General features: G+C 32.3%; 1 protein-coding gene across 1 annotated transcript; it reads right to left on the bottom strand.

Moving 5' to 3' along the window:
• Nucleotides 1-11064: 11064 nt before the first annotated feature.
• On the bottom strand, nucleotides 11065-15244 carry LOC145031003 (uncharacterized). Its single transcript, XM_078979430.1, has 7 exons — nucleotides 14415-15244; nucleotides 13969-14116; nucleotides 13662-13853; nucleotides 13233-13361; nucleotides 12965-13134; nucleotides 11404-11534; nucleotides 11065-11310 (listed from the first exon to the last, which is right to left on the bottom strand). Exons 1-7 carry the CDS (start codon nucleotides 14626-14628, stop codon nucleotides 11221-11223), a joined length of 1074 nt encoding a protein of 357 aa, XP_078835556.1. The 5' UTR covers nucleotides 14629-15244; the 3' UTR covers nucleotides 11065-11220.
• Nucleotides 15245-15598: the final 354 nt, after the last annotated feature.

The raw sequence follows: 15598 nt of genomic DNA, 5'->3' as shown, positions 1-15598 counted from the left end.
TGTTCATCAAGCATTCAGGATCTCACATCATTCTTGCTCAAGTGTATATTGATGATATCATCTTCGGATCTACTAATGAGAAACTAAGTTCTGAATTTGTTGAGATCATGGCTAAGAAGTTTTAAAGGAGCTTAATGGGTGAAATAACTTTCTTTTTAGGTCTTCAGGTTAAATAACTAATTGATGGTATTTTTGTTTGTCAAGTTAAATACATTGCAGTTATGCTGAAGAAGTATGGTTTTTCTGACTGCAAACTGGCAAAGACTCCAATGTCTTCATCAACGTCTATTGGCGCTGATATGAATGCAACTCTATATTGAGGAATGATAGGCTCACTGCTCTATCTTACTTCCAGTCATCCTGACATCATGTTTTCTACCATATTGTGTGCTCGTTATCAATCCAGTCCTAAGGAATCTCATCTTCACACTATAAATATAACTTTTCATTACTTGAAGCATTCACTCAATCTTGGGTTATGGTATCCTCGAGATTTTGAGTTCAGGATGGTTGCATACACTGACTCTTATCATGATGGATGTGGAATTGATCATAAAAGTACATCAGGAATGGCTCAAGTTCTTAGAGATAGATTGGTAAGTTGGTCCCGCAAGAAGCAACATTAGTGACTTGCTCTACTACTGAAGATGAATATGTAGCCGCTAGAAGGTGTTGGCTTAGATTATATGGATTCAAAATATGCTCTTTGATTATGGTCTAAATTTCTCAAAGACTCCGATCTGCTATAAAAACACCAATGCCATTCAGATGATACAAAATCCAGTGTAACATCCCAAAAATCATAAAAATTTAAAATTTTCAAAAACAACCATTATCCACTGAATTCCTTGTGTTCTTTACATTTTCTATTCTTTAGTTGCTTAGTTTAGTTTGTTCTTCTTTATCATACTTGAAGTGTATCCGATTGATACAAACCTCAATTGGTATCAAAGCAGGTTTTGCCACTTACGTTTTGAAGCTTCGTCATTTGAGAGGTTTTATTTTTCAAAAGCAAATGATAGAGTGATCATTATCTCTTGAGCAATTGAGCAGTTTTGAACCAAACGATAGACAAAATAAGGAAGTGAGATTCCAATGGCAACTCTTGCCTTTACATCAAGATTCAACCCCCTTTTCTCTTCGTTGTTGTATCTTGATACAAATTTTCTTTTTAGCTTACTATCAAATGCACCATCATTGGATGATTGATGCTTGACAACGATGGGACCTTTGTTGATGATATCAAGCATATCAAAGTCCACGATCTCGAGAACATCCATGGCCTTTGACTTCCAAGTAGTGAAGTTGATTTCATCAAATGGAGGAATTTTGTTGCAAGCAGTCGATTTCAGATTGTAAGTGGTCGACATAATTACTTGAGTGTATCAAAAACCTGCTCTGATACCAATTGAAGGTTTGTATCAGTCGGATACACTTCAAGTATGATAAACAAGAACAAAACAAACTAAGAAAATAAATAATAGAAAAAGTAAAGCACATAAGGAATTCACCAAGAAATGATTTGTTTTCACCAAGAAAACGGGTTGTCACAAAGACGGTCACCAAGACGATTACATTAGGGTTTCACCCTAATGTTGAATATATACTAATCTATACAAGTATATCTCTTGATTGAAGGGATTGTATTTAATATATACTAAGAATCGATCTTCATAACAAAGATATTGGATCTGCTATCTATTCTATAGTTATATGTATCAATACCTAATATACAAAGGTTACACATAACTGTTGGATTAGATGTCTAAGCCCATAAGTGTTATTGGTATGTACTTGACCCGAGAGTAGCATGGTCCATTTGGGTTGCATATCATCAGGACAATTTGTTAGGATGGACTTTTGAGAGAAGGTAATTTATGGTTATTAATATATTATAAGTTATAATATATTAATATAAAATCATACGTTTTAATTAGTACCGATCAAGAATTAATTTGAAATTAATTTAGTGATCAAAAGAGACTAATTAAATCTATGGGGAATAATTATGGTAATTATTTATATTTATATGTATTGGGCTTATGATTCATGTTGGACTAAGTTTATGTATGGATACATAAAGAGTTGGGCCACATGAACCATGGATCATAAAATCCATGGGTATGGATTTGGGTTATACCCATGACCCTTGGAATCCTACATATAAATAGGTTACTCCATTGCCAAAATCACCACTTCTTTTCATAGAGAAATATGGAGGTGTTTTGGTGTGTGAAGATTCTATCTCAAATGTCCATCTTTGTCCATGGTGTGTTGTGATTCCATTTGAGGCTTCCACACTAGTGGGGATAAGCTCTTAAGGCCAAATACATCAAGACTTCAAGCTCCATCAAAAGGTATGTTATCCTAACTAGTATTTTATATGATTTATGTCAAATGTATGGTAGTTGTAGGTTAATACCTTGGAAACCATTTGCATGTATAATTAGTGAAAACATAGATCCAAGGTATTTAGGGTTGTATGTGCACTATAGGATGTTGTAGTATACTAAAACCCAACAGTGGTACAGAGCCATGGGTTGTTTTATGTTATATTTGATGCAAATGTATTTTTTTTTTCAAAGTTGAAAAAAAAAAGGAAAAAAAAAACATGAAGTTTGTCAAATTTTAAGATAGTTACTTGATTTTATGAAAAACTAATTATTTGTAAAACTTAAGTCACTTTATTACAAGAGTTGAATTAGATCAATTTAATAAAAGATAGAATGATGTGATTATTTTATTTGTTTTAAAAGTTTGATCTAAATGTTTTTAAGGAGTTACAAATTTTGTCATAAAATTTTAGAGCTCAAAAGTTTTTTTAAGAAGTTATGATCTTAAGAGTTTTGAAACTTCCATAAGTTATGGATGTGAAATGTCTCATTCTTTAACTCTTTAGGTTATGAATTCCAAGAGTCTTCAAAGGATAATTGTCAAAGTTTCAAGATTTGTATTAGTTTATATGATTAGTTAATTTCTTGAAAATTGTTGATGTGAATTATCTTACTTATGAGTTTAATCTAGATCATAGAAAAATTATTTGATTATTGTGTTAATTGGAATATTTGATCTTAATGGTTTTTATGAACTCCATAAACATTAAACTCATATGTTATAAAATTGAAAAGTTTTGAAAAGTTTCAATACTTGTCCTCAAGTTTTGGAATTTGTAAAGTCACCCCCATGTACACTTTAATTCCAAACCCTAGAATTTTAAAAGGTTAAAATTCAAAGATTTAATAATTCCATAAAGATGTGGTTTAAGTTTAATTAAATTAATAGTATAGTTTAATTAATAGATTAAACCACCAAGTATTTTAAGTGTTTAGAATACACCCTTATACTATTATTATAATTTTAATTATATAGATATGTATAAGATAAAATCAATTTTATCATTAGTAGGCCTCATTCACGAAGCCGGTCTATAAGGGGGTATAAGGTTATTGCCTATAAAATAGTAGTTTAATGGGTGTCCACTCTCACCCACCACTTCCTTGACTGGTGGAGGGTCGTTAGCCGAACGGGTAGGATAAAGACTATAATTATGCCTTCATTAAAAGTATAATGATAAATACTAAGTAACTAAACACTTATAAATTCCCAATCTTAGTTACTTAGGAAAATGTGAAATGGTGCTAACCCATGAAATTTCACTTTGCACCTTTGTTAAGTCGTTAGTGGAGCGTGTGTGGTTAACCGGAACACTAACATGGGACTAACAATGTGTGGCAAAGGGTAACTTAAGTTTATCATAGATTGGTGGAGCGTGTGTGGTTAACCGACACATCAATTAGGTGATAAAGTTAAGGGTACCAAGTTAATTTGCATGGTTATTCACACGTTGTTTGTGATTCTCAGCATCCCAGTCACAAACTTGAGAGGGCACAATCGAGATTCAAACATGCCATTGAAAGTTCAATGTATCTCAAAAGATCTAGGAGTTTCAAATCCAATTAAAACTTAATTATATTTCATTTTTCATGCTGGAAATTGGTAAATCATCATTTACCTACCTTCAACTATTTTATAACTTGGATTACGGCATCCCTCTTCCAGTTATAAATAGGTTGTTGGGTCCTAGCGTTAATATTTCATATTGGGTGTTATATTAAGGACTTTAAATCAACTAAACTTGAATTTCTTCCATTATAAATGTCTAGTTAAGACAACTATGGTCTTCCCAAATCTTTAGGAAAAAGCTTTCCTGATGAAGATGATATCCCACATGGCAATCAAGGTGAAATATTAATCCCTTTGTTGTGTATTAATGGTACTGGAAATCATGCTTCACTTCCTCCACCTCCTCCAACTATTATCCCTATCCCACAAGTTCACATAATTGAAAATTTCAAAGTCACTCAATCCCTATTGGCAAGCCGGGAGAGTCGGGTGTCGAAGTCTCGAGATAGTTGGCTGTTGACTTGGTTCTTCAGTCACACCCTGATGATAGATTAAGACATGACCCTTAATGATCTTAACTATTTTCTTGATGCTGCTAAATCAGCAATGATTTGGGGCACTGATAAAGCAAAATTTGATTGTAAGATCAACTTCCCAAACTTCCATGGACATTGACAATGGTAACATTAGAAGTCCAAAAAAAAAAACTTTCTCTTCCCAATGGAAGGGGATCGACCATGGTCAAGTCATTTGACCTAATGGTAAAGAGAAAGAATAAGTCTAAGATAGTCTCATATACCATTTCCAAACAGTCCATATGTTTTTTTGCCAAAAGAATGGGCATTGGTTGCGAAGCTAGCAGATTTACCTGAAGATATGGTAAAGTCAAAAGTTTGACTCTACTTCAGCTAAAGTTCATTATCTAACTCTATTAAGTATCTTTTGGAGATTCTTAATACATAATGTAATCTAATTACATTTTGATGTTTTAAAGAATCAAAGGAAGCTTAAAGAAAGAGTATGCTGATTCTGATCACGAAGTTGGTTCGATGATCAGAATTTTGAGCAACTGCTTAAGAGTTATGATAGATTGCTTATGAATAGATATCAAGATACTTTTCATATGTATTTACATTGTAAGGATAAGATTTTTCCGCAAGTTTAAAAATAAAATAAAAAACAGTCTTGATTGATTTATTTTAAGTATCCTTACAATGACATTTGTGAAAATTGTTGTTTACATGTTTCTATTGATAACAATATTGGAAAATGGATTTGATTCTTTCATTTGTGGTAGTGTCATAATTTACCAAATAAGGAAAGATTTTCATCACCCAAGTTTCAGTTGGATAGAAACTTGGAATTATGCAAGTGTATTGTGTGATGAATGAGAATTGTCATCTTTGGAAAGTTAAGACTAAGTCCTTGTTCACATGTATATGTGACTCAAGTGAAGGACTAAGGGATCAAGTACACATTCTTGTGCACTAGTTAAAGTCCACCACAAAATATCAATAAGACTATTCGTCATGATTTACTAAAGTTTAGTAAATATGGTTATGCTTACAAGTTTAAGTGTAATTATGAAATATTGGAAAAGTTTCAATGATTGGCAGAGCGAATGAGAAGAATCAAATTAGGCAGAAAGATAAAAGTTTATCAAATCTATAAAGATGGGAGAGTACTTAAAGTATCTTGTTTTATGATCATCTTAATGGTTATAAAACCATATCACAATTGATCTTCTAAGGACACCTTAGTACATTTGTTTGGATAAGAGGAGGAATCATGAATTGTTGAAATGGTTAAATCAAAAGATAAATCATATTTCGTTCCAAAAACAAGTCTTAGAGTCATACTCTAAGACTGTAACTTGAGTGACATGATTTTAAGAAAGGTTTATAACACTTTTCAAATGTAGAGAAACATGTTTCTTAATCTTGTACATTTGGAAATGGTAAATTTTGTTGTTTTGGATAAAACAAAGACCAACTAATGCCAATTGTGTGAAGTGTTTGTCTTGATTAGAAGCCATACTATCTCTTAAATATTTGGCAAGAGAGTCTTATATGTCAAGAGGACAGTGGGAGAGTCTAAAAGATCCTGAAATAGTTTCAAGAACTAATCAAGAATAAAACATGTATTTCATCACTAGCACACGACTAGAGGTTTATAACCTATCGTGTTGACATATTCTTATTTTTGTGCCATTCCAGTTAAAGTTGGCTATGCATTTGAGTTCTACATGTTCTCAGTTGTTTGCATAACTACTTGGAAGCAATAATAGGTCTTGTGCTACCAAGTGGCAAGAAGTTAAGATTGTACAAGTTCAGTTCATATGAGTTAGGATTTGTCACTAACCTACTTTTGTGATTATGGTTTTGACAAATTCACATGAATAGGAACACATACACCATAAAAATATATGTGTCATAAGGTTTCTCTGTGATTCATGAAAATGATGGTAAGGAAACACTTTCACTAAGTAGATTTTAAGTAGATAGCAATTATGATCTTTGCATTCTCAAAGTCGTTAACCGGCACACTAACATGGACTTATGAGAAATGACAAAGGTCTAACAATTGAGACTATGATTATAGCATCCCTTTTCATAGTTCTGAAATTGTTTAGATAAACCTGTGAGCTATCTAAGATAAGGTGTATGATTTTGATAAAGTTTTGTCAAAGCAATCTCGTATCAGAAATCTGAACTTTGGTAAGGAAGTCAATAAAGTATTGATTTCTAGAAGTCTAGTTGATTTCTGGGTACATGTCAAAGCTAATGGGAGCATAAGTGTTATGCTAGTAAGATAATAATCATTGTGCTAGTGGGAGCATGATTATTATGCTAAGTGTTGCAAGTTAGCAATGTTGATTATAGAAAACAAAAGTTTCGATTCGTTTTGAAAAGTTGTTTTGCTATAATTAAGGGAGAGGATATACTTCATTTCAATTCTAAAAGCTTAGATTGAGACTTTAATCAACTTTAGTCAAGGATATATATGAATGTTATGTTGGAATGGTTCAACATAAGGAAATTCTATATATGTTGCGTTCTCAAAATTCGATTATGATTACAGCATACCTCTTCATAGTTCGAATTGTGAGAACATGGCAAATAAAAAATTTTGTAGCATGACTCGTGTCCCATATGACTAAATTGATTAAGCAATTGTCAAGGACAATCTGAGGTCTACCAAAGATTGGTTGTTCATGGACTATTGGAAGTATAGTGTAATGGCAAGAGTTTAGCATTCTTACATTTACAAGAAGTATTGGGATTGTGATATGAGCATAATTGGAATCATGTTCAATTAATCTAATTCACAAAGTAGGGACCATAGACAAACATAGTGTGCATACTTGGAGTATGGCAAATCTATTGTTTGGACAAACATAGTGTGCATGCTTGGAGCATGGCATGACTATTGTTTTTATTCAAGTATTAAGTTGATTAATCAAAACATAAATAATGAGTAATCAATATGGTGCTTAGATAAAAAGTGTTTTTATTTACACTCAAAGTGTCGGGGCCATATAGGATTAATATTATTCTTGTGTTTCACTTTGCATGTTTTGACTTCCGAAATAAACTAGGTCATTCTTCCCGGATGACTAAGTTATTCAAACCATCCACAGTGGGTTATATGTTGGAAGTAGATATGAATCAAGACTGTCATGAGTTGGCTTGTAGATGTCTAAGATGTTGGACATAGCAAGAGTTTCTACAACACTCATGAGTGCTCATAAGTTCTGGGTATTGGATTCAACCCACGCTCATTTGAATCACTTCATGGATTTTATCACGAGTGATCATGAGACGATAATATCTTATATTCTTCAAACCTAGAGATATGAGTTGTTACTATGAGTTGGTTATACATTGATTGCACGAAAACACATTGGTAACTCGATGTTATAAAACGTACCTTTGTGTATAATTCAACAAGTAGTAGAACAAGCCATATGATTCGAAGTTTATCCATTCCTTTTACCTTCGGGATAAAAGCAATATCTGTGGGCCCCTCGATGATTTAGTGATGACACCCCTAAGTGCTTGGCCAAGCCTGGACTAATTTGATTTGTTCAATTAGTAGGTCGTCATAAATCGGAAATCGGGAAACAACAAATGGATAGAGAGAATGATTATAATCCATGTCTCAGTCCATATGATATCTAGAATGGAGGAATATATGATCACTTATCTAATGGATGCGTCATTTGATTTGTTCAGAGTTCGACAGCGGCTTTAAGAGCTACGATTTCTAGTCAGGTTATGAAGTCGTACTTGCAATAATAGTTTTAGACTTATCCAAGTGGGAGACTGTTGGATTAGATGTCTAAGCCCATAACTATTAGTGGTATGTACTTGATCCGAGAGTAGCATGGTCCATTTGGGTTGCATATCATCAGGACAATTTGTTAGGATGGACTTTTGAGAGAAGCTAATTTATGGTTTATTAATATATTATAAGTTATAATATATTAATATAAAATCATATGTTTTAATTAGGACCGATCAAGAATTAATTTGGAATTAATTTAGTGATCAAAAGAGACTAATTAAATCTATGGGGACTAATTATGGTAATTAGTTATATTTATATGTATTGGGCTTATGATTCATGTTGGACTAAGTTTATGTATGGATACATAAAGAGTTGGGCCACATGAACCATGGATCATAAAATCCATGGGTATGGATTTGGGTTATACCCATGATCCTTGGAATCCTACATATAAATAGGTTACTCCATTGCCAAAATCACCACTTCTTTTCATAGAGAAATATAGAGGTGTTTTGGTGTGTGAAGATTCTATCTCAAATGTCCATCTTTGTCCATGGTGTGTTGTGATTCCATTTGAGGCTTCCACACTATTAGGGATAAGCTCTTAAGGCCAAATACATCAAGACTTCAAGCTCCATCAAAAGGTATGTTATCCTAACTAGTATCTTATATGATTTATGTCAAATGTATGGTAGTTGTAGGTTTAATACCTTGGAAACCATTTGCATGTATAATTAGTGAAAACATAGATCCAAGGTATTTAGGGTTGTATGTGCACCATAGGATGTTGTAGTATACTAAAACCCAACAGTAACTACTATCTACACGCTGATGCTGATAGACTTGAGACAATGGCGCTAATACTGATCTTGACGCTAACGCTGACAGATAGCGTATAGAGAGTTTGACTCATCAGATCATAAGGTGTGACCTTACAACTAGTTCTTTTGAAGATTCGAATTTCTCTATCTCTTTCTACTATTTCTCTCTTTGTCTCTTAAAGGTTTAAGAGCATAAAGAAGACGATGATACTTTGAAGTCTCCTTTAAAACAAAAACGTCATGTTGTTCTTAAAGTCTTAAGAATATTATTATTACAAGATGAAGATTAGCATCTTATCAAGTTGATGAATTGTTGGTGTTTCTAACTAAGGTGAAGTTCTACTCTACATTCTTCATTAACTTCCAACCTCCTAAGATGAACCAAAATCTTCAAAGGTTGCAAACTTTTTCTTTTCTATGGTTGAGTTTTAATCTTCCTAAGCTTTGCAAAATGATCCTTGATGGGTAAAATGATTTTAGTTTATTCAAATCTAAAAATGTTTTCGTTGCTAATTACGACATTATAATTAAATTGCATTTGAATAAAAACCCAACAAGGCCAAGCCCACACACTCACGTGTAGCCTAGTTGTAATGCAAGTGCGCGTCATGACGCAATTTAGGCGCACTTGACATTTCACACAACGCATCAGGAACTAAGGAGCTTTTATTTTTGGTGAGTTCGGGTCAAGCCGCTTGGACTGGCCCAATCAACGGTGATTTTGTGGATAAGCAGACGGAATATTCCCGAAGCCTCCAAAACATACTGGATAAACTCCGGGTCGAATCGGATGCGATGCCAACATCATCGAATTCGAAATTTGAATTGCCACATGGAAGCTTGTGAGTGGTTGGACATTGTCATCAGATATGCTTTTGGGGGGATTCGGGTTTTTGTATTCTTTATAAATAGGACCTCTCAGGTCCCATTTATTCCACACCTCAAAATCGCCTTCTGTTCTCCTCTCTTTGCGTTTTTTTGCAAACAACAAAATTAGAGTTCTTCCGTTTTTCCGAGTAATCGCTTTGCGTTTATCTTTTCTTCTATAGTTGTTGGAACGAAGAATATTCTCCATCAAATCCAGGGTGTTTACGTTGAAGCTTACAACCTTAAAACGACGTAAAAACCTTTAAAAAGATCTTCTTTTATGTAGTCTTTTACCAATCAAAGATCAACAACTCGATGTTGGTTTTTGTTATGTTATTTTAATTCTTCTGACAATGGGACAAACTTCCTTCTCCCTTATAATGAGACATGATCGTAAATGATCGACCTGATTTCCGGACGAAACTTGGTACCTATAATAATAATAACATGATTTATTATCCGCAACTATTCGGCATGTCATTTTCAATATTATTTGTCTGTTTGACTGTTTGTCTATTTGTTTTACAACAACGGTTACCCTTATGAAGCCAAATACAGAATTAAGGATTACATCTTTCCGGTCAATTGATATTTCTGCATCTTTATCATCAAAAGTCTTCTTCCGTTTATTGGATTGTTTCTTGTATCACTCCTACATTGATTTTTTTTATTGGATTGTTTCGTGTATCACTGCTACCTTGTTGCCTTTTAATTTCAAATTCTTCATCGGCTAATCTTCGCTATTCTCCCAATCCTTTTCTGTTCAGCTTCTAAATTAATATTGATCCTCGACTCAACTTTTCATCCACCAAATGATCATGAATTCTTTTAAAAATTAAAATTATTTTTCTAGTAATGTACCTTTGTGTAACGTTTTGCGTCTTTCGTCACTATTGTTGCTAATGCCATGGCTTGTTGGTGCGAACTTCAACCCCTATTTCTAGCCTTAACCCGTTTATGAATCTGACTCATAAATCATAAAACCTCATCATGAATCCCATTACAATAGAGCAGCAAGTGATACTATAAAACAAAATTTCCCTCCTATTTCTCGACAGTTTGACTAACAATTTTGACTTACTTGATTGACTTGTTGACCCATACGTAAAAGGGTATTAGAGATGTAACACATATTTCGAACATAGTTTTTCAGTAACTAAAACTAGGTAAACATAAGACAAAATACAAAATCTTACAACAATCACTTAATAGCAATAGTAAAAATCGTTCTTTTTTTGTTTCTCTACACTTTATATGTTATATTCCCTTGAAACTATACAACTTTATAACCATCAGACATCAACTTTCTGGCTGTAATTCCACTATCTATGGCTTAAACTTAATCATAGTCTCCATCTGATTGGTCCAGCTGTGCTTGTTCTATTAAATAGTTCCACGCAAGCAATGCTGCTCCAACTGCGGGCTCCACCTTAACAAAAAACATAACACAAATGATTTTAATATTATAAAAAAATAATAATAATAATAATAATAAAACCCTTCTTTTCCTATGTAAAGTTACCTTTGGCCGAATTGGGTGGGTCCCGGGGAAGTCATTCGCAATGCAAGTAATTACTTCTTTTCCTATGTCCCACCTTCTATTTGCTTCAAGAATACCACCAACCATTACAAGTGGAAAAGTATCTTTTCCATCTGAAAAACAATTAATTTAAATAATCCCCAATTATTTCATGATTTTTTAATCAAAATATTATTTAACAATTAATTTAAATAATCCCCAATTATTTCATGATTTTTTAATCAAAATATTATTTTGTGTTTGATATTTTTGTAATATAATAAGTTTGATTCCTTCAAAAACTTTCAAAAAGTATATTTTCGATTGAATAAACCAATACAAAATATTGGCAAGTAAGATTACGTGTGAGATACATACACACAAAATAATTTTTAGAAAAAGCATAGAGAGGACTTATTTATTAACTACAGGGACCAAAACTGTAATTAATGAAAATTAAGAGCTACGGGGAGCAAAACTGTAATTAAAATACATCGACTAAAACTGTAATTGGGTCATTTCCTTAATTAAAAACTACATGGACCAAAACTGTAATTAATGAAAATTAAAAACTACAGGGACTAAAACTGTAATTAAAATTCTGGGACCAAAACTGTAACTAAAATACAAGGACTAAAACTGTAATTAAAATTCTGGGACCAAAACTGTAACTAAAATACAGGGACTAAAACTGTAACTCAGTCATTTCCTTAATTAAAAACTACATGGATCAAAACTGTAATTAATGAAAATTAAAAACTACTGTAATTAAAATACAGGGACTAAAACTGTAATTCAGTCATTTCCTTAATTAAAAACTACATGGACCAAAAATGTAATAAATGCATAAAAACTACAGGGAGCAAAAGTGTATTTCAGTGATTTCCTATATTAAAAACTATAGGGACAAAAAATGTAATTATTACATTTCCTGATATTTAAGACGGATGTATAATTTCAATTTATTGGGTCACTAGGTGTAATGGGTTTAATTAAAAAAAAAAATATGAAATTTAATAATTTGAAAAGTTTGAATTTATAAGAAAAATGAAAAAAAAAAATTAAATTATTAAAATTATTGAAACTTTAATGTATTGAATACATTACATATATAAACCATTTCTAATAAATATTTTACATATATATTACATTACACATTAAATGTGGAATTTTAATTTAATAAAATGAAAAATCCAATAAAATGACAAGTGGAAAATAGAAAATTTAAAAATTTTAGAAAATGCCAAGTGTCCAAATGAAGGAGAAGAGGACATGTGGTAAAAAAACCTTCATTTATTATAGTAGATTACAACTTTAATAAACCTTTTCTAAAGAACAAAATGGTTTAGCATATTGTTTTATTTAGTTGATTTTTCATTAATAATATACTTTGCAAATGGTTTAGCATCGTTTTATTAACCCAAGATACTGACTACTAGAGTCAAGAAAGTCAAACTGTTTTCTACCAAATGGTTATAAATTATAATGACTAAGTATGTATATTAAAAAGTATGTTGATATTTTTTTATTTTTTTATTTTTGTATTTTTGATTTTGAAATGAACCTTTTCCACACAACCCAAGTCTATGAACAACAGCTTTAACACTAGAAGCCAATTCTTGAACAGCATGAAGCAATATGTCATTTGCAACTTGATCCCCTGCTTCCGCACACGATACAACGACCGGGACTAGAGTTGCAATCCGGGCCCACGATGGATCAGCATAAGTCCACCTGGCAATGCCATTCAAATTCAAATATGGTGAGTTGAATCTAAATATAATATTTAAAAAATAAAGATATAGAAAGTGAAAAGTTGAAGAAAGAAATACCCAATGAGTTCATCTGGAGAAGAAAGTTGGAGCTCATGCAACATGCTACACGTAAGCATTGTTTGTGGGCCACGCCCATCATAAGCCCTTATTACAGCTGTCAAAGCCTTTGCAGCTATACCATATCCACTACACATATACAAGAAACAGCAATGTACTATTTCATTTATTTGTTTAATATAATATAAATATATAATATCCTACTTTCATCATTTTTCTATTACACCTTTGTATTTGGATGACATATTGACATTACTTTGATAAATCTAAAATCTACCCAATTATAGCAATAAAAATCGCTTTGTATTTGGATGACATTGCTATAATTAGGTAATTTTTTCAAAGTAAGATGTTATAATAAGCAAATATATGAAAGTAGGTTGTTATTTCTTGCATTGAAGTAGTAAAAGTTTGTATGTGATAGGATACCTTCCCCAATCACCTAAGATGGGTCCCGCACCAGAGGCCCGAGCTTCTCTCCCATCTTCAGTATATCCATAAGCAATGGTTCCAGTTCCAGCAATTAGAACACACCCATGAAGTTTTCCCATTGTTCCACTAGCCAAAGCTGCCACAGCATCATTCTCAACAAAAAATTCAACATCACTCGGGAATATATCTCTGAATTTTTCAAAAACACATACAACAAACAAGGGTCAAAATGGAACAAAAAAACCTAAATACATCATCTCAAAAATGTTCTTGCATTTTATAGAATGTAGAGCAAATAAATAACCTAAGCCAATCTAAAATTCTTTGCTGATCTGTCGGATGATTTACTCCAGAAACAGCTAAGCAAACAGCTCGAACAGAAGATCTAGTAGATCCTGATTTTAAAAGAGCTTCTGCCATAACTTGTTCTAGTGTCTCTCTTGCAGCAGTTTCTGTAAATCATATGAAACAACCATTAATATCACTATACCTAAATCATAACATTACACTTTTGAGTTTTGTATGAAGATTCTATATCAACTAAATTTGTAGCCTTGTAGGTAGCATTGATTTGATTCAGAAACAATCTTCATAAACTGAAGTACTCAATTTTTAACCCTAAGCTATGCATTTGGATAATCGTAACAAAATTTTGCTATTTCATAAAGGAAGAACAGTCGTTTAATACACATCCATGATCCATATAGATGATAAGAAATAGTCGCGATAGATGAAGAGAAGAATGGATACCTCCAACACTATTGTGATTAGAACAACCGGCAACAGCACGAGCATAAACCGGAGGAGCTTCAAGAGGATTATGATTCGGAGTGAAAGGAGTAATCGGCATGCATATACACACCGTGTCGGTAGTCCCGCCGTCCAATCCGAGTATCAATTTCTGACGACCGCCGGTAAGTTCATGCTCGAAATCCCAAGGTCCTCGAATTCTGTTCCTTTTCATGGCTTCTGTCACCTGAAATGAATTCTCCTTTTTCGAGTTTCGACAAACTATTATCGCTGTGAAAACCTCACGAATCGATCAAACACTTTTAATAAGCAACGAATCAGATACAGTAACTTGACAAAATGTCTGAGGGGAGTAATATTAAACTACTAATTACAGAATTCTATGAGTATTATAATACGATTCGGACGGCAAAAGGTCCAAAAGCTAACTGGTTAGCAGCTTCAAACAAACCTAATTTTATATGTGATATCAAAGATCAGAGACTGCAATATATTGTAAACGTCATAAAATAATGCAATATAAAATTAGTTAAGTAACGTTGAATGTCTATTTCATAGCCAATTGGCAACGATCTTCGATGTTTAACATATAATACAACAGCAAGAGTACCGAAATAGTCATATAATTTGTAAGATGTTGACCATATGTAGCTGTAGTTACTTGCATGTGTGTTTATAATAAGCAAAATTAAGGAGAGAGAGAGATTAAGGACGACGATGAAGAAATTTGCAGAGCTCTTCTTCAGTCTACTCGCGTCAGCCATAGTTTTTCTCGTGCACCACAATGCTCCCCTGAACAAAATAAAACAAAGAGAAGATGACAAATAAATAATTAATTTTTCAAAAACCAAATATAAATATTTAGTTATAAAAACTCAACTTATTTTAATGTGATTCTAAAACAATATATATATATATATATATATATATATATATATATATATATATATATATATATATATATATATATATATATATATATATATATATATATATATATATATATATATATATATATATATAGGGTTAGGTTCATTTGAGACCACCTATATTTTGTGAGACCGTGAGACGCATTTTTTTATTTTTTTTTTTAATTTTTTTTAATTTTTTTTATTTTTTTTTAGTTAATTCATGTTCCGAAAATAATATTTAAATTTTTTTTTTCATTTTTTCATTTATTTTGC

Source organism: Lactuca saligna, chromosome 2, assembly GCF_052625555.1.
Source record: "Lactuca saligna cultivar CGN05327 chromosome 2, ASM5262555v1, whole genome shotgun sequence".
NCBI lineage: Eukaryota > Viridiplantae > Streptophyta > Magnoliopsida > Asterales > Asteraceae > Lactuca > Lactuca saligna.
This window is presented reverse-complemented; position numbering and strand designations above follow the sequence as displayed.

Excerpts from the sequence above, each read along its gene's own strand:
- LOC145031003 (XM_078979430.1), bottom strand. The coding sequence starts at position 14,628 with ATGAAAAGGAACAGAATTCGAGGACCTTGGGATTTCGAGCATGAACTT. Across the intron at positions 14,117-14,414 it reads TAATCACAATAGTGTTGGAG|AAACTGCTGCAAGAGAGACA; the intron begins GTATCCATTCTT and ends TATGATTTACAG. Across the intron at positions 11,311-11,403 it reads CCCACCCAATTCGGCCAAAG|GTGGAGCCCGCAGTTGGAGC; the intron begins GTAACTTTACAT and ends TTTTTTGTTAAG.